Source organism: Podarcis muralis, chromosome 2 (assembly GCF_964188315.1).
Source record: "Podarcis muralis chromosome 2, rPodMur119.hap1.1, whole genome shotgun sequence".
NCBI lineage: Eukaryota > Metazoa > Chordata > Lepidosauria > Squamata > Lacertidae > Podarcis > Podarcis muralis.
Window position 1 is genome coordinate 69,392,418 of NC_135656.1, and position 25,933 is coordinate 69,418,350.

At 42.1% G+C, this 25,933-nt stretch overlaps 1 protein-coding gene and 1 long non-coding RNA gene across 3 annotated transcripts in view; one reads left to right on the top strand and one right to left on the bottom strand.

Annotated features, from left to right (window-relative positions):
- The window catches only part of DAG1 (dystroglycan 1), a 64,259-nt gene extending 39,228 nt beyond the window's left edge, over positions 1-25,031 (top strand). For both annotated transcript variants that reach the window (XM_028718569.2, XM_028718570.2), the window contains exons 2-3: positions 3,238-3,638; positions 19,995-25,031. In XM_028718569.2, the coding sequence (XP_028574402.1) occupies positions 3,360-3,638; positions 19,995-22,382 (2,667 nt within the window). In that variant the 5' untranslated portion in view covers positions 3,238-3,359 and the 3' untranslated portion in view covers positions 22,383-25,031. The remainder of the gene's footprint in view (positions 1-3,237; positions 3,639-19,994) is intronic.
- LOC144326986 (uncharacterized) lies at positions 4,184-12,192 on the bottom strand. Its single transcript, XR_013391939.1, has 2 exons — positions 11,856-12,192; positions 4,184-11,132 (listed from the first exon to the last, which is right to left on the bottom strand). It is a non-coding gene; the product is annotated as an uncharacterized LOC144326986 (long non-coding RNA).
- Positions 25,032-25,933: the final 902 nt, after the last annotated feature.

Consider the following 25,933-nt stretch of genomic DNA (forward strand, 5'->3'; position numbering starts at 1 on the left):
CGAGCTGGTGGAAAGGCAGTGCCTGCATTGCCAAGTGTTAAGTTTTTTTGTTTTTCAAAGTGCCATGGAGCACTGAAGTGACCGGCTTTCTTTGATGTTTGGACCTTGAATAAAGGTATACTTTGTTTGTTTTAGATTATTTTCCTGTTCATTTCAGAAACTTCTGCACAATCTTTAGTACTGCAATGCATAAAGGACTAGGTGCCTGATTTGCAAAGCAGCTTTGCTGATCTTGTAGTAAGTAGTTTGTCCAAAGGAACCATTAACACATTCAGTATTTGCTCCCTCCAATAACAAACTCATGTTGTGAGTGCTGTCATAAATGGCTTCAAAACAGAGCCACTCACAAATAAGAGGCAGCTATTGACATACTCTGGGGAACCATGAGGACCAGAAGGAGAGAAGAATAGAATGCCTTGCTTAAATTCCTTTACAGCTATAGTATATTGGAGAAGGGCCTGCCTGGCTGGCTTGGTAGGAATCCTGAACAGGGACACTCCTAGTAGGAGGTGTTTCAACTGGGCCTGGGTGATGTATAGCGGCTTCACCCAGCAGTATATCGCAAGTGAAACCGACACTGCTTCTGAGTCCCTCTGCTGCCAGTGCCACTTTCAACATTGAGCCGCTGGTAGCAGAGGGACTCAGGAGCAGCAGTGGTTTCACCCGCAATATACTGCCAGGTGAAGCCACCATTGCTCTGCCCCTTATACTGCAGAGAGAGGAGCAAGCTGTATCACCGGGCCGATACAGCTTGTTCCTCCCTCGACTTCTTTAAACTGCTTCTGCCCTAACTCTCTCAGCTGTGGAGTGGGGGCCGTTTAATGCTCAGCTGAGCCGCACAAAGAAGCTCTGCGGTCCCTCTGACTAGACGAAGTCAAATCCAGTTATATTCTATAAGTATATTTTTTCACTGCTCTAACCCATTAGTCTTCAAAAGAACTCAGTGGCGTAAGCGTAGTTCCCAGATTCTCCATCCAGGTAGCTTTTAAGACTGAGCCTGCTCATTTCAATGTACATAATTACTCATTTGTTTCCAAGATAGATGCATCAAATGACATAGTTGTGGGGAAGAGGCCCCTCCCTCCCTGCACCTGTATTGAGGCCTTCACAGCTGTTTGAAGACTCTGGTGGCTTGAAGGGGGAAGTTGGGTACCTGACATTTCTGCCCCACCCACAAAGTGGAGTCTTTCCACATTAGCATATGGTGCAGTTGCCACACAGTGGGGGTGGAGCTTCTGCCCAAAGCATAAGACAACATTAATGCATTGGGTGTGCATTTGCACTAATGTGGCTGAAGCTACCTCCATAGTTGCTGTCTTTTAGCCTCATAGATGCTTTTGAATTATGGTGCTGGAGGAGACTCTTGAGAGTCCCATGGACTGCAAGAAGATCAAACCTCTCCATTCTTAAGGAAATCAGCCCTGAGTGCTCACTGGAAGGACAGATCGTGAAGCTGAGGCTCCGATACTTTGGCCGCCTTATGAGAGGAGAAGACTCCCTGGAAAAGACCCTGATGTTGGGAAAGATGAAGGGGACGACAGAGGACAAGATGGTTGGGTAGTGTTCTTGAAGCTACCAGCATGAGTTTGACCAAACTGCGGGAGGCAGTGGAAGACAGGAGTGCCTGGCGTGCTCTGGTCCATGGGGTTACGAAGAGTCGGACACGACTAAACAACTAAACAACAACAGCCTCATAGTCTGCACACACTGACACTGTGATGCTCCTTTCTGTGTTGTCTCCCCTTCCTCCACACTCCAGACAGAAATTACTACTGCCCCAAGGCTACCAAAATGTAGTAAGAAGCACATTCATGCATTCAAATATTGTCTAAGCTATTGGTTCAGACACCATATTGTGCATTGGAATGCACACATGAAATGTTAACCCGCAGATCAGTATTCTTCCAAATTGGGTCAGAACTTGTTCTGACACAATCCTTAGCGCATGGGAGGAATGTTCCCGTTCACTAGAGAAGGTGTGCCTAACTGGGAGTTCTTGTAATCACATCATCACTTTGGTTTTTGAGCTTTAAGGAAGCCTTCTATTACTCATTGACCTTGAAGATCTTTCCTTTAATGGTTTTATCAGAGCAAATGCTAGTCTAGTTTATTATTTACGTATTGTCTGAGCAGTTCTGGGCCTGTGCTTTTTACAAGTGTACATGGAGCAAAGTGTTCGTATAAACTATAAAGGCATTGCTCGTCAGTGTAGATTCTTTTTAGCTGGTGAAAGACAAGCTTGCATGATGTGTCAACGCCCAGCAAAGCTATTACATTTGATATTTTCCCCTATTAAAAGCAGTAGTATTGAAAATGTCTGCTGTCTAATGAAAAGGTCGTCTGTGTATAGTATATAAATATGGATAGAGCTAATAAAGGACCCCATTTATCTCTGTGTTGCAACTTCTGAAATTGGAAAATATTGAAATTTTTGCAATACAAAAATGAGAAGTGTGGAGGGGGGATCTCATATCAAGAGGGGATTCCAGCCAGAGAACATGTGGGTAGAGATATGCACCTGCCTAATAAGGAATACAGAGCGAATGTCTTCATGCAGGATGGAATTCTGTTGCTCTTCTGCAGGAAGTTTCATGTACCCAGATGTGTTTAGGCATTTTGTCTCTGGTCCATGCAGCAGGAAGCCTATTTTGCAAATAATTCTTGCAGCATGCACACCTGTAGTGTGGAGTTGAGCTCAAAGTAGCGGAACTAAATGTCCATGCAACATCTTCCACTAATAGCTCTTAAGTTCTGATAATTAAAGTGCAAACTCCCTGTGCAAACTTACTACTGTTTTCTTGAAAGATTGCCCCGCTCTATGATGATACATCGTTTGATTTCTTCCTTTGTTCACATACTTTTATGACTCAGTAAAGATATAGGGTATGGGGAGTAAATAACCTGGAAACATTTAATGCTGCGGCGCTGCTGAAGCCAGGAAGTTATAAACTGTTGCAGAAAATTGGATGGGAGGCTCCTGGGAGTTCCATGTAAAAGCGGAAAATGATGAAGACATTGTGGGTGTGGGAGGGTCAACAAAAGCCTTGACAGAAAGATTGAACTGGACTGGGGCAGAAGCTGGAGAATTTTGAAAGTAGAGGGAGAGTGCTTTGGGCAGTTGGGCTTCAAGCTTCTGAAAGGCTTCTTGCACTAGCCAGATGACAGAACCTTAGTCAAAGGGTCATCATGAAGTTTGTCTTCACCTGCTCATTGACTCTGTGTGTGTTTCTCTTACAGGTACCAAGACTAGCAACAATGAATCTGGTGTGAAGGATTGGTGACTGCACGGCTCTCTTTAGCTTGCTGGGCCCTGGATCTCTTTTCTGGCTACAACGGAGTACTTGGCACGTGCTGAGAGAATGACTCTTGGATTTATACAGCTGTCCCCAATACTGGGGAGGACTTTGCTAGTGCTGATGGTGACTACTACGGTTAAGTGCCATTGGCCTAGTGAGGCCTCAGAAGTTGTACGGGACTGGGAAAACCAGTTAGAGGCCTCCATGCATTCGGTGCTTTCGGATCTCCGAGAGAATGTGCCAGCGGTGGTGGGGATTCCTGACAGCTCTGCTGTAGTGGGTCGTTCCTTCAGAGTCACCATCCCAACAGAACTAATAGCTTCTAATGGCGAAATTATCCAGGTGAGAAGTTTGGGGCTGTAATATCTTCTGCCGTGTATTTACTTCTATCTTACTAGTCTTTGTCTTCTCTCTCTCCGCAATGGGTGTGCTTAGAAATTGACTTTTACATCCAAATGTCACAGAGACTAAGATCAGGATAAGTATCTACTATACTAATTTGTCTAACATGATCCTATTTTGAAATCTGGGTTGACTTTTCATGGAATTTGAAACTTGATGCTAGGGGAAGAGAACTTGTCATAAACACGCTCTAAGCATAGTCACTTTCCTAGGCATAAAATTTTTGCATTCCTCTTCTCACTTTGGTAGGAACAGGCAGCCATGATGTACTTTCCAGGCCTTAGGATGCTACAGAGCCTGCCAGACCCAGCTTTAATTTATTAGTTGTATTGTAATTATTTCATTATTGCATATTGATATTTTTTATTAACATTTTATTTTTAAATGTAATCTTACTGTTTGTTTATGAATCGCTTTCCATGAGACACCTCAAAGCAATTTGCAATATAATAAAAACATGTGCAAAACACACACACAAAAAAAACAACTTTAAAACAATTATTTTTATAAGGACAGTTTAAAAAGCAACAGCACATACAGTAGTACCTTGGTTTGCAACCGCTTTGGATTACAACCATTTTGGATTGCAACCATGTCAAACCTGGAAGTGCGTGTCCCTTTTTTTGGATTATAACCCATTTTTTTGGGATTACAACCAGTTTTTTGGGGGGAGGCCCCATTGGTGAAAGTGTGCCTTGGGTTACAACCTGTTTTGGTTTACAACCGGACCTACAGAACAGATTGTGGTTGTAAACCAAGGCACCACTGAATATCAAACCAATTCAAAAACCGAGATAAAGATTTCAGAAGGCTTATTGAAAGAGGAATCATAGAATTGTAGAGTTGGAAGGGGTCCCAAGGGTCATCTAATAATCCAAACAACTGGCATGCAGGAATCTCAACCAATTCACACATGATAGATGGACATCAAACCCCTGTTTAAAACTTCTAAAACTTTGCATGCTATGTGAGGCTTTGTACACCCATACCAGCACCTTGAACTTAGCCTAGTAGATAACTGGCAGGCTGTGTAATTCTTTCAGCACCGGCATAATATTCTGCCCTGGTGAGCAGTCAAGCCCTTCTGCACCAGCTGCAGCTTCTAAGTCAGTCTATCAGTCAAACCTGATAAAAGGCACTGTTAACCATCCAGGTCACCTGGGCCTCTAGCAATAGAGAGGCATCCGGACTATAAACCTGCTCCTTCTGTATAGCCCCATTCAAAGTAAGCAATTAATCAGTTATCCAGACTTGGGAACTGCTCTCACACAGTGCCTCCATCTTGAAAGAGTCAGTTTATTGACCCTCACCTAGCCCACCACTGAGTCCAGGGCTTGCATGACCTGTCACAATTCAAATAATGTATCATTTCTCCAATTGGAGAGGTAGCTGTGGTAGTGATGTGAAACTTGCTGTTCTGGGGGAAAGTGTTGCAGTGCCCGAAGAGATAAATTCTGCCACTAGTCAGCCAGCCTAACCAGCAGCTTTTCAGCCAAAAAGTTGAGGCTGTATTAGAAAGAAGCTAGAATCATTTATGGGATACAAGTCCTGTAAAGAATCAGGAAGTACTTGCTGACTTTGCACTCCTTCCTGCCCCTTCTTCCTTGTTTTTAGTTAAGGGACCACTTTTTTATTTCTATTAAAAAAAATAAATTAATGCAATAAAAGCAGTGAAAGAGCCACAAAACAGTACAGGAAAAAACCCAAATACAGCAAACACAAAAATTTAACCACAACAATTTGTACCAGAAAGGGAGCAACCATTTATTGCCCAAAAGCATTCCCCAAAGGGAGGTTTGGACCATCTTGTCACTTGCTTGTCTTTGTGTTGAAAGAGCCTGTGTCTTTGAGTGGAGGAAGGAAACAAGGCATATATGAGTAATTGACTGCACTGGGATTGTGGAGAGTATGCAGAAATTGTTAGTTAAAGGGTTAGTCAAAGATGTAGAGTCCCCCTTGCTGGAACCTCTCAAACAGAGATAATTCAGAGGTGATCATAACTTTTTTTGTGCCCTGTGCTTTAAAAAAGGTTCTTGGCATGTAGTCAACTGTCTGGTTGCCAGGCCTCAACATGGGCTGGCAAAAAGAGATATCATTCATACCCATGCTCATTCTTTTATATCTTGAAAGACATGTAGCTTAGTTACTGAGGCTTCGTTCTCAGTTTTTGTGCAAGAACTGCTTTGCTATCCTGTGCTGAAACTAGTGCTTTGCTAGCAACATTGTTGACATGGTACATTCATAGAAAGCCAGATGGGTGTTGCCTTACACAGCTTGAAGGTCAAGAGAAAGTGATAGGTACTGATAACTGAAAGTAAGGGGCAAGAATCTGCTTGTAATCTGTTAAGTAGTTCCCAAACTGTAAGAGCAGTTGTAGTCCTGCTTCCCTTTTAGGATATTTAGTTTTAATCACTAAGATGCTCAGAGATCTTGAGATGTGACTTATTTTAGGCAATGCCAGAGGTGTGTTAAGCTTGGACAACCTCAGAGGATTCACAAGACCTACAGAACTACAAGCTGAATTTCAGTGCAGGATAAAGGCAGCCTGACATCTTCTCAAAAGAAGAAATCGTATCCTGCCCAAACTTGCTATGCTGACTGTGCTAAACGGCCAATATATGCTTAGAAACGTGCGGAATTATTTTATTCACCTTGCTTTATGCAGCATCTATAGGATTTAAAAACCAGGAGGACTAATAACAGTTATGGCCTGTAATCTGCATAATACAGGCTATTGAAATTTGCTCAGTAACTGAATTAGTAATCAGCATAATCTGCTCTTCTATTTTACAAAAGACTGCTTTTCACTTAAAATCACGGGGTAAAAAAACCCCCAACTACTTCCATTTTTGGTTAATCAGCGCCATGCCCAAGTTTATGCCTTATTTTGCAGTCTTATTTCTGACATGTGTGACCTGATATGTGCCTCACTTACTGTATTTTTCTCTCTATAAGATGCACCTAGTTTTTGGAGGAGGAAAACAAGGGGGGAAAATATCTGAACCCCAAAAGCCAGAATAGCAAGAGGGATCTGGCTTCTGGGATAGCCTCTTGCTGTCCTGGCTTATGGGATAGCCACACACAGCCTCTCCCGGGCAGTGGGAGGAAGGCTCCCCCAAGAGCCGCGCTCCCTTTAGAGAGTGTGCGGAGCATGTGTGCAGCTCTTGGGGGCTTTTCCCCGAGGAGGGAGAAGGGCAGCCCTTCTCCCTCCTCGGGGAAAAGCTCCCAAGAGCCGCACACACGCTCCACAGGGCTCTTTAAAGGGAGCGCTGAGCAGAGCCTCCCGCCTGCATTCGCTCCATAAGACGCACACACATTTCCCCTTACTTTTTAGGAGGGGAAAAGTGCGTCTTATAGAGTGAAAAATACGGTAGATTAGCTCTTTAGTGCCGAACACTTTGAATGCATGAATATACTTAATCCCCACAGTCTTATGACATCTAAACCTTTTGGGAAGTTCTGAAATGTTGAGCTCTCCACACTTTTCTGGGATAGTATTTTCAGTGTTTTTTAGACATGTGAACCTTCAAATTGGATTTGTTACCTTAGATCTGTAAGCAAATACACAGAAATTACTTGCCCATAACAATTTCTTGCAGCCTCTTTGCCCCATCCATGTGGTATTAATTGTATTCTACCAGAATACAATACCAGAGGTATGAAAGGAAGAGAAAATAATCAGCCCTTCTCTTTGCTTTGCAAAAGCTTCTCTCCTTTGTCACCTGAAGGAGAGTCTTACTAACAGGTCAGATAAATGTCTGTTTTCAAGCCTGCATTGTTTTGCCATCAAGGTCACAATGCCATTTTTAAATAGTTTCTTCTACTCTACATGAGCTTTAAGAACTGTGTTAGTCTTCTTGCCAAAAGGGTGCAGTGTAATACTTAAGGGACCAACAATAATTAGCAAATAATTACTCTACCTTTTTCTCTGGTCACACTGCTGAGTAAAATCTCAACAATTATTCTGCAGAGAAAAGTAGGTTCCTACTAAACAGAAGAGGCAATTATTGGGTATGTTGGTGGTGATCACTTTTGTTGAACACTCTTAAATGGAATCCCCGCTCCCCCCCAAAAAACCATGCTCAGGAATAGATAAACATTTGGCAGCAGGTGTTTCTGTAGCAATCGAATGAAGGACCAATCTGGATCTGCCTTGGAAGCTACACTAGTTAGGTTCTGTGACCTCCAACAAAATGGAAGTATGGGAAAGTATTTCCTTTGGAGATGGAATCTCCTTCCTTTCAACCTCTCTGCAGTGCTGTACATACACATAACTGATGCACAGATGGTGCCATGTCAGTGAATTGTCAAGAGCAAAACCAAATCCATTTAATCTTTGGTTAATTGTTGACTCCATTTAAATGGTGTTTTCTGTGACTGACGGACTAGTTGGCAATAAAGCTATGCAAAGCTGCTTTGCCTGTGCGGTCTGGAGACTTCTTTTCACAAGTCCAATAACTATCACCATCTGCTGGAGAGGCTTTTATTTAACAGGTTTATTTAACAGGTTTATTCTTATCGGATATTAAGGAGATTTCGTCCCACAAACAGGATCTGAGCAGTTTTGTTCGGAGAAACCAAACAGGCTCATTATCAGCTGTGAGTGGGGTCACATGGGCAGGGCTCTGTCCCTATTAATGCAATAGCTGCACTGTGAGAGACATTCTTCTGAGGCATTTGGATGTAGCAGGGAGTTGCCATCTATGCTGCATTTTTCTCTCCTGGCCTTCTGTTAAGAAGATTAACACATGGATTTCTAACTGAACATGAACTCAAGATTAGGGTCAATGTGGTGCAAAGAGCACTTTCCGTGAAAGCTTCAAGCTAATGCAGTGGGAGCACTTGGCAGGCTGCCTGCTAACTAATGGGTTGAGAATTGTGCATGCCTGGGTCTGTGGGAACCTAATGCTGTTTGCCATACATAGTTTTAGTAACACCTGTGGACTCCCAGGATATAAAGGGATTGTCACAGAGGCATGTGCTAAGAGGCTCAAAGAAGATCTTGTCCAGTTTTTCACTGGTGCAGTCATGTATGCCTCCCATTGTGACGGATTTTGGCCTTTTAGCTTCCAACAGTGGGTTCCACACTTGGAAGATATGACTCAGTCTAATTACAAACAAACTTTTCACACTGACAGTTCCTTGTCTCTCGGCATTGCCGCTCCTGAATAGTGTCCTCTAGCATTGAATTTTAAAGAAGGAGAAGATAACCAGTAAGTAATTGTATACATGGTCGGCGTGGCTTGGATGAAGGTCACTAGCAGAAGTTTTAATCCTCCTGCCAATTCAGCCATCAGGATATCTGCTGGCTGGGGAAATAGCAGCAAGTGGTGATTAGTTGGGTGTCCAAAGCATCAATATGCACTTAGCATCTGGTGCAAATGTTGTAGCATAGATTCTTTTTCCTTTGGCCTTTTGCTTGCAAAAAGGTCATGTGTGGAGAAGTGCCCTCTTTCAAAATTTGGCATTCTGCCCTGGACTGTGAGCAACAAAACGGAGAGCAGGATTCAGGCAACAGGTCCCTTGTTCAAGCACCCTGCTAGACTCTAGAGTAAACGAAATGTTTTCAGACCGGCAGCATTTCATCGGACAGTCAGTGTTTTGCAGTGACCACCCAGTGAAATTACTGGCATGCCCTCTTGTCATATGAGAGAGGAAATGAGTTGTCCTCTGAATAGTTCCTTTATAATAAATATGGGCACATCTGGAAATGGAAGGCGTTACAGTGGGAGTGGCAGAATGGTATTAGATGGAGCAGCTGCTCAGAACTTTGCTGAGTTTTGAACAATGTGATCTCATAGAGAAGTTGTTTATTACAGACGCCAAAGACAAATGTCACTTCAAATACGGGTCATTTCCACATCTTTAAAATGGATCTTGCCGGGGTATGGTTAAATGTCTGGTATGCATAGTGGAAATATTCTAATTGGCCACTGATTATTCAGTGTTTCCATTTTCTCCAGATGAATAGACTGAATGTTTTGAAACAAGAAATGAAAAAATGTGCCTTGAATTTAGCATCTGGGATGCAGTTCCACTGTTATACTATAACCAGGCATGTTCCTTACATTTTTTTCATTTATTGTAATACACCTAGTTGTCAGTACTACTTAGTTAGTATTCTTGCGCGAGCCTCGTAGTTCCCTCTAGTGGTTACATTGGATGTCTAGAGGTTCAGACGCTTGACTGGTGTTCCTGGGTGGTCCCAGAAGAAGGCATACTGCAGAATGTTCACTGCATATCAAAAATAGCTTTCTCGAGGTCAGCATTTGGTTTTATGCAGCTTTTGTCCTTATTTTTCCAGGATAACAATCATAGTGCATCTTTTCTTCTTAAATTTCTGACCTTTGAATCTGACTCTCTTAAAATTCATGATCAATAAAATACAGCTGTGACTAATAGGTCCCAGATGGCTTGAAGTATGTTGCATTTAGGTCTTGAACAGATGCAAGGGAATTCTAATTCAAAGTATAATAATGAATTGATCGCTACAAAATGTAGTTATGGCTACTGGTTTAGGTTTATTTTTATTTTTAAAAGGGAATATATAAACACATGGAGAATAGATCTCCCAATCAATATTAGAGCTTCCATATTCAAAAGTAGTTTATCTGATTGCCAGATGCTTGGACAAATGGTGGATGGTTAATTGCATCATGCCCTTGGAGTGAGTATCTTGAGCATTTGGTTAGCCAGTGTTAGAAAGAGTGCTGGGCCATGTAAACTTTTGATCTTACCCAGCAAGGGAGTTCTTTTGCTCCTAAATTTAGAGTTGAAGCAATCTTCATGAGTTCTTGCAAAGTTTGCAATCTGCTTTTCATTCACTGACTATTCCTTGTTATGCTGAGAAGTCAAAACCAACATGGCTTCAAGCTTGTTCAGACGGTCAAATTTTCAACTGAACATTGCCTGTTTCAGTTGCCTCCATTGTTTGGGGGAAGGAGAAGACATAGCTTGACATTTTGCTTAGAGTAGGGGCCAGCAACCTTTTTCAGCTGTGGGCTGGTCCACTGTCTCTCAGACCATGTGGGGGGCCGGACTATATTTTGGAGGGGGGGGGATGAACAAATTCCTATGCCCCACAAATAACCCAGAGATGCATTTTAAATAAAAGCACACATTCTACTCACGTAAAAACACGCTGATTCCTGGACCGTCCATGGGCTGGATCTAGAAGGTGATTGGGCCGGATCTGGCCCCCAGGCCTTAGTTTGCCTACCCATGATCTATAGGTCAATCAACATCAAAACCCAAACATTTCCTGGAAATTATAAAACATACTTAAGCAGGCTTTCAGTACATTTTCCATTTTACTGCCCATTCACTGTTTGAAGAGGTCCTTTTCTTTTAATGACTGAACAATTGAGTATCATCAGCAAACTTGGCCACCTCACTACATCCGTTTTTCAGCTAAATCCAGTCAGGGTGAGGCATCTGCAGTTGAGACAAACAAAAATCTTCTGAAAATCTTAAGGAATTAAAAAATTATTCTGAGGGGAAACATTAAATTATAGCAGTAGTATCCAGGATACTGGGTGTGGGGCTTGTAAATAATGGATTTCAGCATGAATATAAGCCCCAGAGATGGAGTACAAATTAGTAAATTGGGCAGTGCACTGAAAGGAAGTAACAAATGTGCTGTGGATCCCAAAAACTGTCAAGATCAAATCCATTCCAGAAGCAAGAAGTTGGCGTTGTGTTTTATAGATTGCAGGGGTGAAGGTGGTCTGTGATGAGGGTATTAATCTACTTTCAAGCATTTGTTGACACTAGGCATTACCTCATAAATAGCTTGATGGCAATTTTAGAAATCTAAATTGTTCTAAATCACTGTTGTTCCATTTGGAGTACAAATTACTTTTTTGCCATGAGTCATAGGAACATGATCATCTTCCATGAAAGCTGCTTGAGATATGCTTGTTTGTAATAATTGGAAACAAAAGCAGGCTTTTTCTTAGCATCCAAGGAGATATTTCTGTCTTGCATAAAATGGCAGAGTTCACAGACGTGCTGATGATAGTGGGCAGGCAGCGCTGAACATAACTGCTTCTCAAACTGAATTGCTTGAGGGCTTGAAATACAGGATAGCATTAATATGTGATAACCAAAAAAGTTACTTTGGGGATATATTTGAGTCCAAACACCCTGAACACTTACTGCTGCATCTGCACACTGACATTCCACTGCTGGCTTCACATAGCCGCTCTTCTGTATCAGACTCTCCCTGCAACTTCTTCCATGTTCTGCTTTGTGGTGGCTTCAGTTGTTAAGATCTAGGAATAAGCACCTCCCAGAAGTCAAACTCCAGCAGCAGCAAAGCTATGAGGGACAGGGAGTGTGAGTTTTCATTAATACACACATCTATTCAACTCTTTCCCAAGAAAATTGATCACTTTTATGAACTAAGATGCTTGCATTCAGTAATTACCATATTTTTCGCTCTATAAGATGCACCAGACCACAAGACGCACCTAGTTTTTGGAGGAGGAAAACAGGGAAAAGAATATTCTGAATCTCAGAAGCCAGAACAGCAAGAGGGATCACTACGCAGTGAAAGCAGCAATCCCTCTTGCTGTTCTGACTTCTGGGATAGCTTCGCAGCCTGCATTCGCTCCATAAGACGCACACACATTTCCCCTTACTTTTTAGGAGGGAAAAAGTGAGTCTTACAGAGCAAAAAATACAGTAATTTCATTTATTTGGGTTACATTGTACTGTTCAAGGGGCTTACCCTTTACAATAGCAAGTAGCCCACTATTTCCTCTATTTGATTTAAGGTCTCATAGAGAGCGTGGGTGTGAGTGCAGGGTTCTGAATCACGAATAGAGCCAGCATATTTTCAGTAGGTTTCCCCTATACAGACAAGCTCCCCATTGTATGGATGGGGGAGGGGAGCATAGATGAGCAGGCTCATCATGCACATCCTCACCCTCTCTCCATGCCGTCTTAATGGTGTGGAAGAAATAATACTTAAAGGAAGAACTAATATATCCCTCCTATTGTTTGTTTGTTTTACTCCTAGAGTAACTTACATGGTAAAAAGATAAAAGGTAAGGACCCCTGGATGGTTAAGTCCAGTCAAAGGCGACCAAGGGGTTGTGGCCCTCATCTCGCTTTCAGGCTGTGGGAGCCGGCGTTTGTCCACAGACAGCTTTCCGGGTCATGTGGCCAGCATGACTAAACCGCTTCTGGCACAACGGAACACGATGATGGAAGCCAGAGTTCACAGAAACACCATTTACCTTCCTGCCACAGCGGTACCTTTTTATCTACTTGCACTGGTGTACTTTTGAACTGCTAGGTAGGCAGGAGCTGGGACAGAGCAACAGGAGCTCACCCCGTTGTGCAGATTTGAACTGCCAGCCTTCTGACTGGCAAGCCCAAGAGGCTCAGTGGTTTAGACCACAGTGCCACCAGCATCCCTTACATGTAGCTTACATGAAACCAATACAAACCTAGATCAATAAAAATAGCAGTCACTTGAGCAGTAAAACCAGTAAATCAGAACAAAATATATGAAAGCTTTCTTACAACGTCCTTTGCCCAGACCTTCTTAAAGTATGCACTTGGTGCCAAAAATAAAAAGGCAGCACCAAGCAAACCTCTCTTGGAAGGGACCTCCCTAACAAGGTTTGAGTGTCTCAGGTTACCACTTCCCTTACTTCACTTGGCAGGGAGCATGGACTCAGGTCGCTGAGGCATTTCTGAATAGCTCACGCTCAAGAGGATGGTCTCTGGGGATGTCTACTTTGAATTGTGCTTGGATAGGACCTGTAGCCAATGCTGCTGTTCCAAAGCTGGTATAATAGATTCCCTAAGTCTTGTTGCTTACTGTATCTAGGGCTTTTTATGCAATCAAAAGCAGGGAGGACATATGCTTGTTAACAGCTGAACAAGTTCGTCTGCATGTCATTTCAGTGTGTGGCAGAAACAGTGTCTTGAGGAGGAAGATGTAGGTTTGGTGACTTCACTAGACAACTGAACGGACAAAAGCAGAATGGTGACTGAGAGAGACAAAAAGGCTTGGCTCTTTCTGGTGTAACTGACTAACCTGATTTTCTTGCATGGTGAACACTGATATCTGTTAGTTCTTCTTACAGATAGGTAGCCGTGTTGGTCTGCCATAGTCAAAACAAAAAAAATTCCTTCCAGTAGCACCTTAAAGACCAGCTAAGTTAGTTCTTGGTATGAGCTTTTGTGTGCATGCACACTTCTTCAGATACCAGATATCTGAAGAAGTGTGCATGCACACGAAAGCTCATACCAAGAACTAACTTAGTTGGTCTTTAAGGTGCTACTGGAAGGAATTTTTTTTGTTAGTTCTTCGATAGCTTTCAAATATGCAAATAACACACTTTTCCAAGCCTCTGCTTTCTTGTTTTGAGAGGACTGCATCCTTCAAAAACAAACCTTTATTAGTTTGTGTTCAGAGCTATAAGTTTTCAGAAAAACAAAATTAGCGATAAAAGTTCTTTCTTAAAAGTAGCCAGCTGTATGGGAGTCTTGATATGATAATCTGAGAATCATGCAATCTGCCTAGGTTTTAGTGACCTGACTCTCTGCCTTTTAGCTTCTTTTCCCTTTCTGCCTCCTTTCATCTATCCATCTGTAGTCATCTTAGGCTTGAATATCTTTCTATTCTACTAAGATAGCATGGGGAGGCAATATCACAAACACAGCCATGCACTTTTTGGTAATTCATGTAGCCACTTGTCTGTACACACCGAAGTGAGGCTTTAACCATGGATTTTCTTCTAGATTCCACTACGTATTCTGGCCAATATATGCAGTATGGCTAGAAAAGTGTTTCTTGGGCTTATATTTGTATGTGAAATCTTAGTAAAAAATATTGTGGCTGTCAAAGCCATCGTCTGACTGCTTGCAAAGTTTACTATGTGTGAGGATGCAATTACTGTACAGTGGTACCTTGGGTTACATACGCTTCAGGTTACACACTCCGCTAACCCAGAAATAGTGCTTCAGGTTAAGAACTTTGCTTCAGGATAAGAACAGAAATCATGCTCCAGCGGCGCAGCAGCAGCAGGAGGCCCCATTAGCTAAAGTGGTGCTTCAGGTTAAGAACAGTTTCAGGTTAAGTACAGACCTCCGGAACAAATTAAGTACTTAACCCGAGGTACCACTGTATATGGGATTTGTTTGTTTGTGGAAATAGGCATTAACAAAATAGTAGTCCCTTGACACACAGATGCATCTGAAGCACAGAGTGACAACAGGATATTGGAGTAGATGGGCGGCTGGTCTGATCCTGCAGGGCTTTTTTTAAGTTCACAGCTGCAGCATTGGCGACATATTATGGAAAAACTAACCCTGGTTTACACTTTGGCAAAATTATGGTGCTAGAAAGTTATCTTGCACTTTTCACTATCTGAGAATTGGCTTTGTCTCCCATCTTCTTTGATTATCGGGGAAGGAGTAAAGAAAAGAAATTGAAATCTGTATATATTTAAATAGGCATAAATTGTCAGTGATCTGCTACTCGAGGCAAGGATGAGCAGTGAAAGCCCTATTGAAAAGGGCACCAGTCCCATACATAAACAGTGTCTGGTGCATAATCCATACTTGGTATTCTTTTTACTTGCATTTGCCTTTTGGAGCTCAGTTAACATAAACTGCACCAGTAGTGGTTGGCTTGTTTGAGATTCTGTCCAGAGTTATACATATTATAGTCATGCTTGTGTGGATGCTGCAGGGAAACGTACTTTGTGGTTGTCATAAAGGTCTGGTGTTAGAATTTTGGGCTGCATGTCTCCTTTTTGAAGTTAGAGGCCGTAATACTATACTACATAGTATGAAATGCACTTAAAGAAGCTAGAGTTAACTTTAATTCCTGAACTCTAGCATGAGGAAGTTCTGCAAAGCTACTTTAGTTTTATGAGGGAAGCAACATACTGTTGCTTCATTCCTGTTTAGCATCATGCGGGAAATATTACTCATCTTTGTCCCTCAGATTTGAATACTTCTTGAAAATAGTAAAAATCAGCTGAAGCAGAAATAAGTATGTTGTTGTTTTTGTTGTCATCATATTTTTATTTATTTATTTATTTATTTATTGGCTTTATTATTCAATTAGAAATTGAAGGTGTGTATCTGTCTTTGATCCAGTTCACATGTAACACTAGATACCTGCAAATCGTAGTTCCTTTCTTGTTCTTAACTATTGTATTGGGCTGGGTTAGTACCAAAATGCTTCCCCCCCAAAAAAATCATTTGCACCCCTCAAGTGATAATGTTAATACTTGGGAACCATGGGGGATTCATTCTCCTAGTATTCAGCTTTAGTGCCCACAGGGCACTCTGCCAGCTTTCATTGGCTTTCTTGCTTCTGTTTTACCAAAGTCTGTCACAGATAAAAGGCAGAGTAGAGCTCCAGCGGCAATGGAGAGTTTCAGATCTAAGGATGTAAGCTATGCACTGGGAAGACTTTGCCTCGGCTATTCCCTAGTTGGCCTCATGTGAATCATTGCTGTTGACCACCACCACCACAACATGCCCTTCACCCTAAGGTCCCAGGGCAGGGTACAATTTAAAATAGAACAGTAAAACGTTTTAAGAACTTATAATTACAGAAAATACAGTAGTGTGGATAGTAGCAATACTTACTGGCTTACCTTTGATACCCACTGTAAAAACTAAGAAGCTTCACATATGTCTGCTTGTGAGTCAGGCATATCAAATTCGTGTCCTTTCATGCTTCCACCTAGTTTCTAAAATGATAGCCATTTAAAATCTGTCCAGTACTGTGTCTCTTCAGTTGGCAATGTGATTTTGACAGAATTGAATACAAGCATCACCTCAGTAAGGTTTAAAGTTGCAGTAAGGAAGTGTGAAATATTCTATAAGCACTTCCACATATGTTACCTTGACAAGGTAAGAGGCTTAAATTTAAGGTGTGGCTTACACTGTCTGACAGCTGGTCTTGGCTGTCATCCTGCCAAGCTGGAGTTTACTCTTGCTGAAGAATGTTAAGGTGGCAAAATTTGGGCAGTTCTGTTCTGCATTCCTTGCTTTGTTGAACTGATTCAGTGACCCAGTGACTGCAGTGAACAAAAGGGGAAGGCACATGGTTGAAACATTTCTAGAATTGGGCATACACTTTGAAATTTCTCCTTACTTAAAAATCCATGGTAATAGTGGTTGTGAGTAATAATAATAATAATAATAATTTTAAAGGCATTTCTTAAAATGGATTTTTTTAAAAAAACATGAATCCTCAAAAGGGAGCAGTATATTCAGCACTTAGCAGATACTATCCTCTGACTGAAGATGTTCTCAGTGGGGCTGCCTTGCTGTGATATCACAGAATGTTCACAAACACTTTTAACTACTCAAGAGAAAGCTGTTAATATCAAGGACCCAAGACAGAAGGAGCTAGCATAGATAGCATTTTGCTTACTGAGATGTTTGCACCTCCAGGTGGTTGGCAGTATTTGTAGAAAAACGGGGAATGATCTGGCCAGAAGTAAACATTTTTTAACTCATGAATTTTAGCATTTGCTTAATTCTCCTATTGATGTCAGTGGGACAAAAGTGTTACACTCAGGCTGCAGGCTGCTTTTATAGAGTAAAATGAAAATGGCTTTCTTCTGGGTAGACACATAAAGGATTGCACTGTAAGTTTTCTGAGAAAAGGAACTTTTCCATTCACCTATCTGTGGTATTCTTTCTTTCTTACCTTACCTTGTTAACACACCACTTACCAAAAATAAAATCAAAACTGCTGGTCGCAATCAGCTATCTAAATTAAATCTAAACCATTATCTATTGTAGTGATTCATGCAATTTTTCTCCAAAAAAAGTATTTAATTGTTCCTTTTGTAAAATGTGTTTGTGTGTTGTATAATGTTGTTGATATTGAAATGTAATTGTTTCCTCAACTTTAGCTGTTCTGAGGGCTAAACAATACTTGCAATTTGCCAGAATGAGAGAGTATTTTCATAATTTAGGCTCAGTTTGCATGTATCACATTAGTTAAATGAGAACCATCTTAAGGCAGATACAACTGAGTTACTATTCTTTACATTGAATATTTCCCCGGAAAATGACTGTACAGTCTGAAACAAGTTGGGATTGGGATATCTATCTGTTATGGAAGTAGTATTTTTTGTTTTGTTCACCTATTATGTTTCCCCTTTTGCTTCCTTTTTTTTTTTTTTAAGAGGAGGGAGGTACAGTACATATGCAATGGATCCATTTTGGCTGTATGGCAGCAGAGTATAAATTTGAGTTTTGGCAAATCATGAAATATATGAATTCTACAGACCTTTAGAGCAGTGTTTCCCAACCTTGGGCCTCCAGCTGTCTTTGGACTACAACTCCCATCAACCTTAGCTAGCAAGACCAGTGGTCAGGGATGATGGGAATTGTAGTCCGAAAACAGCTGGAGGCCCAATGTTGGGAAACACTGCTTTAGAGAAACAAAAATGTCTTTTACTCTGAAAGCTTAATCACAGCTGTGCACTACAGCAAAGTCATTTGGAACTATACCTAGAAAGACCCAGATTCTACTCATGACCCAGAATACCTTGTAATGCAAAAAACAAAACCCAAATAAAACAATAAAAAAATACATTGGAATGCAAAAAAAACCCCCAAACCTCAATAAAACAAGATGACCCTGTTCCATTTCAATTGTTGGATACAGTTTCTAGACACCAAATCAACATTACTACTTATTTTAAAATATTATTTTAATTCTGAAGGAGCACCATGCACTGTAAAGATCACAGATAGAGCAGTCATAAAATGTTTTGCTGCCTGAAATGGAACCAAAATGGTGCCTCCTCCTGCTGGGCAGGGTGGTTGCTGGGACTCTCTTGGTTTCAAAGCATACAGGAATTCGCACAGAAATAGATTTTATGTAGCTTTCCCATATATCCCAAAGAAGGAAAACTCAGCTTGGCATGCTATCAGATAGTTACTCTGATAACAAATGGCTATAGAAAAAACAGGATCCCAGTGAACATACAGTCTGCTAACTGATATTTTGGGTCCCATGGCTACCTATGAAACCAACAAAAGTATCCAGGTTTCATCCATGCCTCTTTTCCTTCCTTCCTTCCTTCCTATCCACAACACCATGAAATACAGAGTTATAACTGAAAGCTATATAATTGAGGGGAAATGGAAGAAATAAGCAACAGGAATCAAAGAGGAGGAACTAGGTGCAGTGACCTCTAATAAGATCCTTTTTGACATATGGGAATGCTTTTTTGCTTTTTTTTGTACATTAAGTTTCCACTTCCTAAAGTAGGCCAGAGGATTTTGAGTATACATTCATATATGTAATTGGACTCTGAGAACTAACCACTGCCGCATGTCATGCAACAGAGTTACTTATGAGAAAGTATATAATCAAGTGTTCTGTTCCTGAATACAAATGTCTCAGGAGACCTTAGTACACGTGAATCCTTAACTGGTGTCCTTAAGTTTCTGAAAAACTTTTTCTAGAGTGTTTCAATTATGTATATTTGAAGCAATAAAGTTGGTCTAACAGAACCACCAGCAGGAAGCTTAAAAGGGGACTCTTGTTTGTTCTTTCTGGCTCCTGGTGGCCCTTTGGCACAGAACGTATCTTTCCACTTTTCTGGTAGAACTTTGTGTTTGCTCATGTTGCCCTAATGAAAATGGCTAGGCATACTGTAAAGAAGCAGTGAAAAATCAGGGTTCTCTGTCTACATTGGAACACACTAGACACACTGAGTGCATGACTTAAGTACCACTTTGATCATTTTAAATTTGATAGTTGAAGAGTTTCAATTATGTGTTTTCTTTTTATTAGGAAAAACCTTTTGGTACCTATTTGACCATCCCCTTTCAACAAGCCTTTTCAGTTAATTTTTTTACCCATCTGCATCCGTCTTGAAATTATTTTGAATATGTTTTTATGGTTTTATCACTTGTTTTACCACCCTGGGCTCCTTTGAATATAATCAATCAATCAATCAATAAAATTATTGAGTCAAAAAGCAAAAAGAGCCAGCATTACCTTTAACAAAAGTTTCTCTACCTAGTCACCTGTAGGTGACTTGGGCTCAGCCTAGGCCCTAGGCAACCAAGTGAGTGTCTGTTTTCAGTCCTGTTTTAATTTATTAACTTGTTTGTTTTCATTCTCTTTGACCTAAGTTGAGCTACTGCTCAAGATTTACATTCCATGTGTACTTGCTGGAGGGGTTCTTAGCCTGTTGCACAAACTTTAAAGACCAGAGTTTACTGTTATACTTATTTCTAACGAATGTTGTAACTACCTGTGACTGTTTCTTTCTTTCTCTTTCATAGATTACCGAAGCTGGGAAAGAAACTTTGCCTTCTTGGTTGCATTGGGAACCAGAGAGTAGCACCTTGGAAGGTCTCCCGCTTGATACAGATAAAGGCATTCATTATATCTCAGTGAATTCAATGCATCTGGTATCTAATGGAAGCTACGTGCCCCAAACCACCAATGTCTTTTCCATTGAGGTTCATCCAGAAGATCATAATGAACCTCAGTCGGTACGGGTGGCTTCACAAGATGTGAATGAAGTAGCACCGTTTGTGTGTAGCGCAGAGGAACCAGTCACTATTTTGACTGTAATTTTGGATGCTGACTTAACAAAAATGACACCAAAGCAGAGGATTGAACTTTTAAACCGAATGAAAACCTTCTCAGAAGTGGAACTTTATAACATGAAATTGGTTCCCGTTGTAAATAATAGACTCTTTGACATGTCAGCCTTCATGGCTGGCCCAGGGAACGCAAAGAAAGTGGTGGAAAATGGAGCCTTACTATCTTGGAAACTAGGCTGTTCTTTGAGCCAGAATAGTGTCCCAAACATAAGCAATGTTGAATCTCCAGCTAAGGAAGGTACAATGTCTGCTCATCTTGGCTACCCCGTGGTTGGCTGGCACATTGCGAACAAGAAGCCTAATCTTCCAAAGAGAATAAGGCGGCAGATTAATGCTACACCAACCCCTGTGACTGCTGTTGGGCCTCCAACAACAGCCCTCCAAGAACCGCCAATTAGAATTGTTCCCACACCCACTTCCCCAGCCATTGCACCTCCCACTGAAACAACAGCTCCTCCAGTAAGAGAGCCTGTTCCATTGCCTAGGAAACCCACAGTTACTATTAGAACAAGAGGTGCCATTGTTCAGACACCAACCCTTGGACCAATTCAGCCAACCAGAATGATAGAAGCAGTTTCTACTACCCCTGTCCAGATCCGGCCAACAATGACTGGGCAAGTTGAACCTACTGCAGCAGTTACACCGCCCACAACAAAGAAACCAAAAAGAACCACGCCAAAACCATCCACACCATCAACCACCGATACAAGTACGACACGAAGAACTCCCAGACCCACCAAAATTCCTCGACCTCCAAAGACTCCCGGGACTACTAAATCGCCTTTCATTCCACCAGAAAGAGTTTCGCCACCAACTCGCATACGCACCACTACAGTTGGAACTCCTCGTGTGCCCAATGATCCACCAGAACTGAAAAACCATATTGACAGGGTGGATGCGTGGGTGGGCACTTACTTTGAACTCAAGATACCTTCAGACACTTTCTATGACAAGGAAGATACCACCACTGATAAGCTGCAGTTGACCATGAAACTAGAAGATGAGAAGCCGTTGGAAGAAAACTCGTGGGTGCAGTTCAATAGCACTAGTCAGCTAATGTATGGACTACCCAATCGCACACACTCGGGCAGGCATGAATTTTTCATGCATGCCACAGACAAAGGGGGCCTTTCGACAGCGGATGCATTTGAAATATTTGTCCATAGTCTTGGAGCCGACGAGGTGCCTCCCGTTAAATTTAAAGCCGCATTAGAGGGAGACTATACTACAGTTGTCAATGACATTCATAAGAAAATTTTGTTGGTGAAGAAGTTGGCTTTTGCCCTCGGAGACAGAAACAGTAGCACTATTACCATAGAAAACATTGTCAACGGCTCCATTATAGTTGAGTGGACAAACAATACTCTGCCTTTGGATCCATGCCCCAAAGAGATGATTCGCACCATGAGCAGAAAAATTGCTGATAATTCTGGCAAGCCAAGCCACGCTTTCAAGAATGCCTTAGCGCCAGAGTTCCCGGCTAAGAACATTTCCGTTATTGGTGCTGGTAGCTGCGGACGCATTCAGTTTATTCCTTTCTATAGAGAAGGACTTCCTACAACGGCACCGCCTACAGTTGTGCTTCCGCGGGATCCAGAAAAGACCAGCGAAGACGATGTGTACCTCCACACGGTCATCCCCGCTGTGGTGGTGGCAGCAATCCTGTTGATTGCTGGGATCATCGCTATGATTTGCTATCGCAAGAAGAGAAAAGGCAAGCTCACCATAGAAGACCAAGCCACCTTTATCAAGAAGGGAGTGCCCATCATCTTTGCCGATGAGCTGGATGACTCCAAGCCTCCCCCTTCCTCCAGCATGCCGCTGATTCTACAGGAGGAGAAAGCCCCTCTCCCGCCCCCAGAGTACCCAAATCAGAATATGCCAGAAACCACCCCGCTCAACCAAGACACCATAGGAGAGTACACGCCACTGCGAGACGAAGACCCCAACGCACCGCCCTACCAGCCACCCCCTCCCTTCACAGCACCCATGGAGGGCAAAGGCTCCCGTCCGAAGAACATGACCCCCTACAGGTCTCCACCTCCCTACGTCCCCCCTTAATGAACAAGAGGCGCTTGCGGAGATGGGGCCTATAGTTCCACACCAGTGTTGTCTGTAGGGGTCGGTGGCCTGCAAATCCGTTACCAATTAGGAAACCAACATACATAAGCTCAAACGTAGCCCGGTCCCGGCAGGCCCTCTCTCCGAATGCGTTTGCTACACCACAGTGCTTGTGGAATTTTCGGGACACTGATTTTATTTTTGCCTAACAGCTTTTGTTTTGTTTATTCATAGAGGGGGGGGGAATCTACTTGGCTCAAAAAGTATTTCTGACAGCAGGCGTCTCGAAGCATCTTGTGCAAAGGGAGAATGGCTGGACATGCAGGCAGCGCTAGGGGTGGCACGCTGGGTCTCTGCTGTTTGCCTTTAAAACTAACTGTACTGTTTTTTCTATTTCACGTGTGTCTAGCTACAGGGCATAACATGAAACGTAGCCTAAAAAATTAAAACCGGAGGACTTTCTGAGGTCAATGTTAAGTTTTTACATTTAATTGCTGTTACCTAAACTTGTATGTATAGAATGGGGAGGGGGAGGGGAAATGCTTTACTACAAATAAGCTCCAGGGGTGTTTCCAATGCCAGTCAGGCTGAGGGACCGTCTTTTTTAATCAAAGGAATCCTATTTTTTCACACATTATACAGTTCAGTCATCAGCTGGGGTCCTTTTTGCAAACTGTAGAGCGAGCTCTTGTTGCTCCAGCCTGCCATTGCTGGACCGATGCCAGGCCAGGCCGATAGCCGTAGGTTTCTGAAAAAGGGATGGAGTTTGGAGAGCTCTTTGCAATTACCAAAAAGAAAAAAGAAGCGAGAGAGAGGGTTGAATCTAGCTATGTAGCAGCATTTGCTGCCTTTTGGAAACTGGGGCCCCAACAGTGGTAGCTGCAGGCTGCAAGGGTCATGGTGCTGTGCTGAGATTTTTCATCTGGAAGGCATCCTTTGGCTTTTGAAACACTCTTGAGATATTTTGGTGAAGATGCAATATTTTTATGTAGTGTAATGCAGTTTCCTCACATCAAGACTCCTCCTGGACCACAGTATTGGAACAGTCCCTCTTCCCCCCGATCACTCACTGCTGTCCTCTGCACACACACAGACGCAATAGTAGCTGTCTGGCGGTTGGCAAAATAAAATAAAAAACATGTGCGCGCCAGAAATAGTTCATAGCGAAAATCAGTGAACTCTCAGCTCTAATTTTTTACTAAATTTTTGATACAGCCTCAAATTGTTTTATTAAAAAAAAGTGATTAAAAATGGTAATGCTGCCAGCAGTTTGTATGAGCTTAGCTTCTTAGTATCAATTCAACGGGACTGACTGCTTTGCTCATTTTGGGTTTTCCCCCCTTTCTTTTTGGTCTCTCATAGTCATTGTTTTTAAATATTAGAGCCATGTCTAGGTTTCTTGCCTTTTTAAAAAAATGAACTTCCACATGTCTCTCCTGGGAAGTTGGAGTGACTGTCAAGGTCACCCCCATGCCTTTCTCCCCCCCCCCCTTTCAACAAAATGATTTTAAGCATGAGTTATTAATTTTTCTTGTCCATTTGAGACTATTTTTGGTACATTAGAGGGAGGAAAAGCCCTTTGCAATAATTAGTCCATCCCCTGGCTGGGGGCTGGGCAGCCTCTGGCTGACTTTGCACACAAAGCAGACACTTTTAAGCCATATTGACTGTTTTGCAAAGTATGATGGTGTGCTGACATGGCCAGTTAACACACTAGTGGATGAATGGCTAAAATGGCCTTCACCTCTGAACTTGCTAGGGTGGCATTTCCCATCAAGCCTTTTTTTGACTACTTGAATAGGATTTTGTCTATTAAAACAATTGTTAATTTGACTATGGCCCCATATAGTTCTGCACTCTGCTTCTGCCCCCTGAGGTGGGCTGGAGGGGTTTGTGTTGAAGTGAGGGTGACTGTAAAGAATGCTTCAGGTTTAGCCTTTGACAGGTATAGATTTGCCCTACAAAGTTTTTTTCCCCTTAAAAAAACAACAACACACACACCCCTCTCCTCTATCCCTTCAGTGCTTGAAAGTTGGTGTGTGTCTCAGATGAGGAGAAGCGATGGATTCCGCTCCACACACAGGTGAACTGGTTGAAGGGAAAGGGATTAAGTGGCACCACTTAGGGCAGACTGCTTTTGAACAGACACTAGAAATACGTTTGTAAGAATGCCTCCCCCCACAAGCTAGCGACCATGGCAGCACAGTGCCAAAATCTATACTGGCAGGCCTGCATTTCAGATGTCTCCAAGTTATCAACACACACAGCCTCCTAAGCCCAAATGCTGCAAGTTAGAAGGGCCTTCCAAACAGTGCCGTTGTCCCTAGCAACTGATGCCACTTTATAATGGTCATGCGCAAGCGCAAACGGTTTCAGGCCTGGGCCTACCTGTCACCATAGAAACTGGAGGCGAAGGGGCAGTGAACAGAATAATAACAATGGCATTCTCATCAGCCGCCTTCCCCCTAAGCACCAGTGCTGTTTATTTATGCCACTAGACACTGTAATGGTGGGAGAAAATCTTGTATTAAAAGTGTTCACCAACCACTGATGTGTTTTTATGTCCTTATATAATTATTTTAAAAATGTGTTTTCTGCATTCTGTAAAGAAACATATCAAGTAAATAAACCAGTGTACTTTACTACAAACGCAGAGGCTAGTGAGCTTTTCCGTTAGACCCCTCTGGGTTCCCAGCACACAATATTCCCATAACATAGAAAGCTCAGACTGGAAAAGAAGCTGTAGAAAGTGCAGGAGAAGAATCCCATTGATCTCGAGGGTGCTCTGTTGAGTGCGGTAAGTGAGCTCCATTCTGCTTTGCATAATTCAAGACTGTATACTCATTACTGGCTTAAAGATTTTACAGTTTAGGAGATGTGAGAAACAAAGCACAATGATATCTGCTTAAATCCTCCCCGGTGATGAAAGAAAGATTTATTTCTCCATTTTTTAAAAAAAGAAAAAGGTCAGAGTGAAGTTAACAAGTAGTACAAAGGTTGCGTTACTGGAAGGAATTATTTTGAGTGTCAAACCAATAAAAGATTCCTGGAGTCGCAGCCTTCAAATACCAAGGCACCGTTCTCCATATACGTTACAAATATATGTTATGTTGTTTTGTCAAGTGCGTCTCAATTCTTATGCATCCTCATAACAACCCTATTTTGTAGCTCACTAGGTTCCATTTTACAGATGAGAAATAGAGGTATGGTGATGTACATGATAAGTACAATGGGGCTTACTCCTAGTTAGGTGGGTATAAGATTGCAGCCCTTAATCAAGACAACCCAGTGTGTTCTTGGCTGAACATGAATTTAAATCTCTTAGTCCAGTAAGAGTCCCAAGTCAGCAAAGGACAACTGTACTGTGTAAAAGCAATACTGGATGGTGTTTTTGTTTTTTGCAGTTTATGGCCTCATACCTTTGCTTGCTTTCTGCCCTCTTAGCAGTGGAAGAATGGGCTTCTCCCTGCCGATGACTAGAGCAACAACCTTAATAGAGATCTGCAAGATGCTGGCTTAGGAGAAGGTATAGGGTAGGAGAGAATTAGACT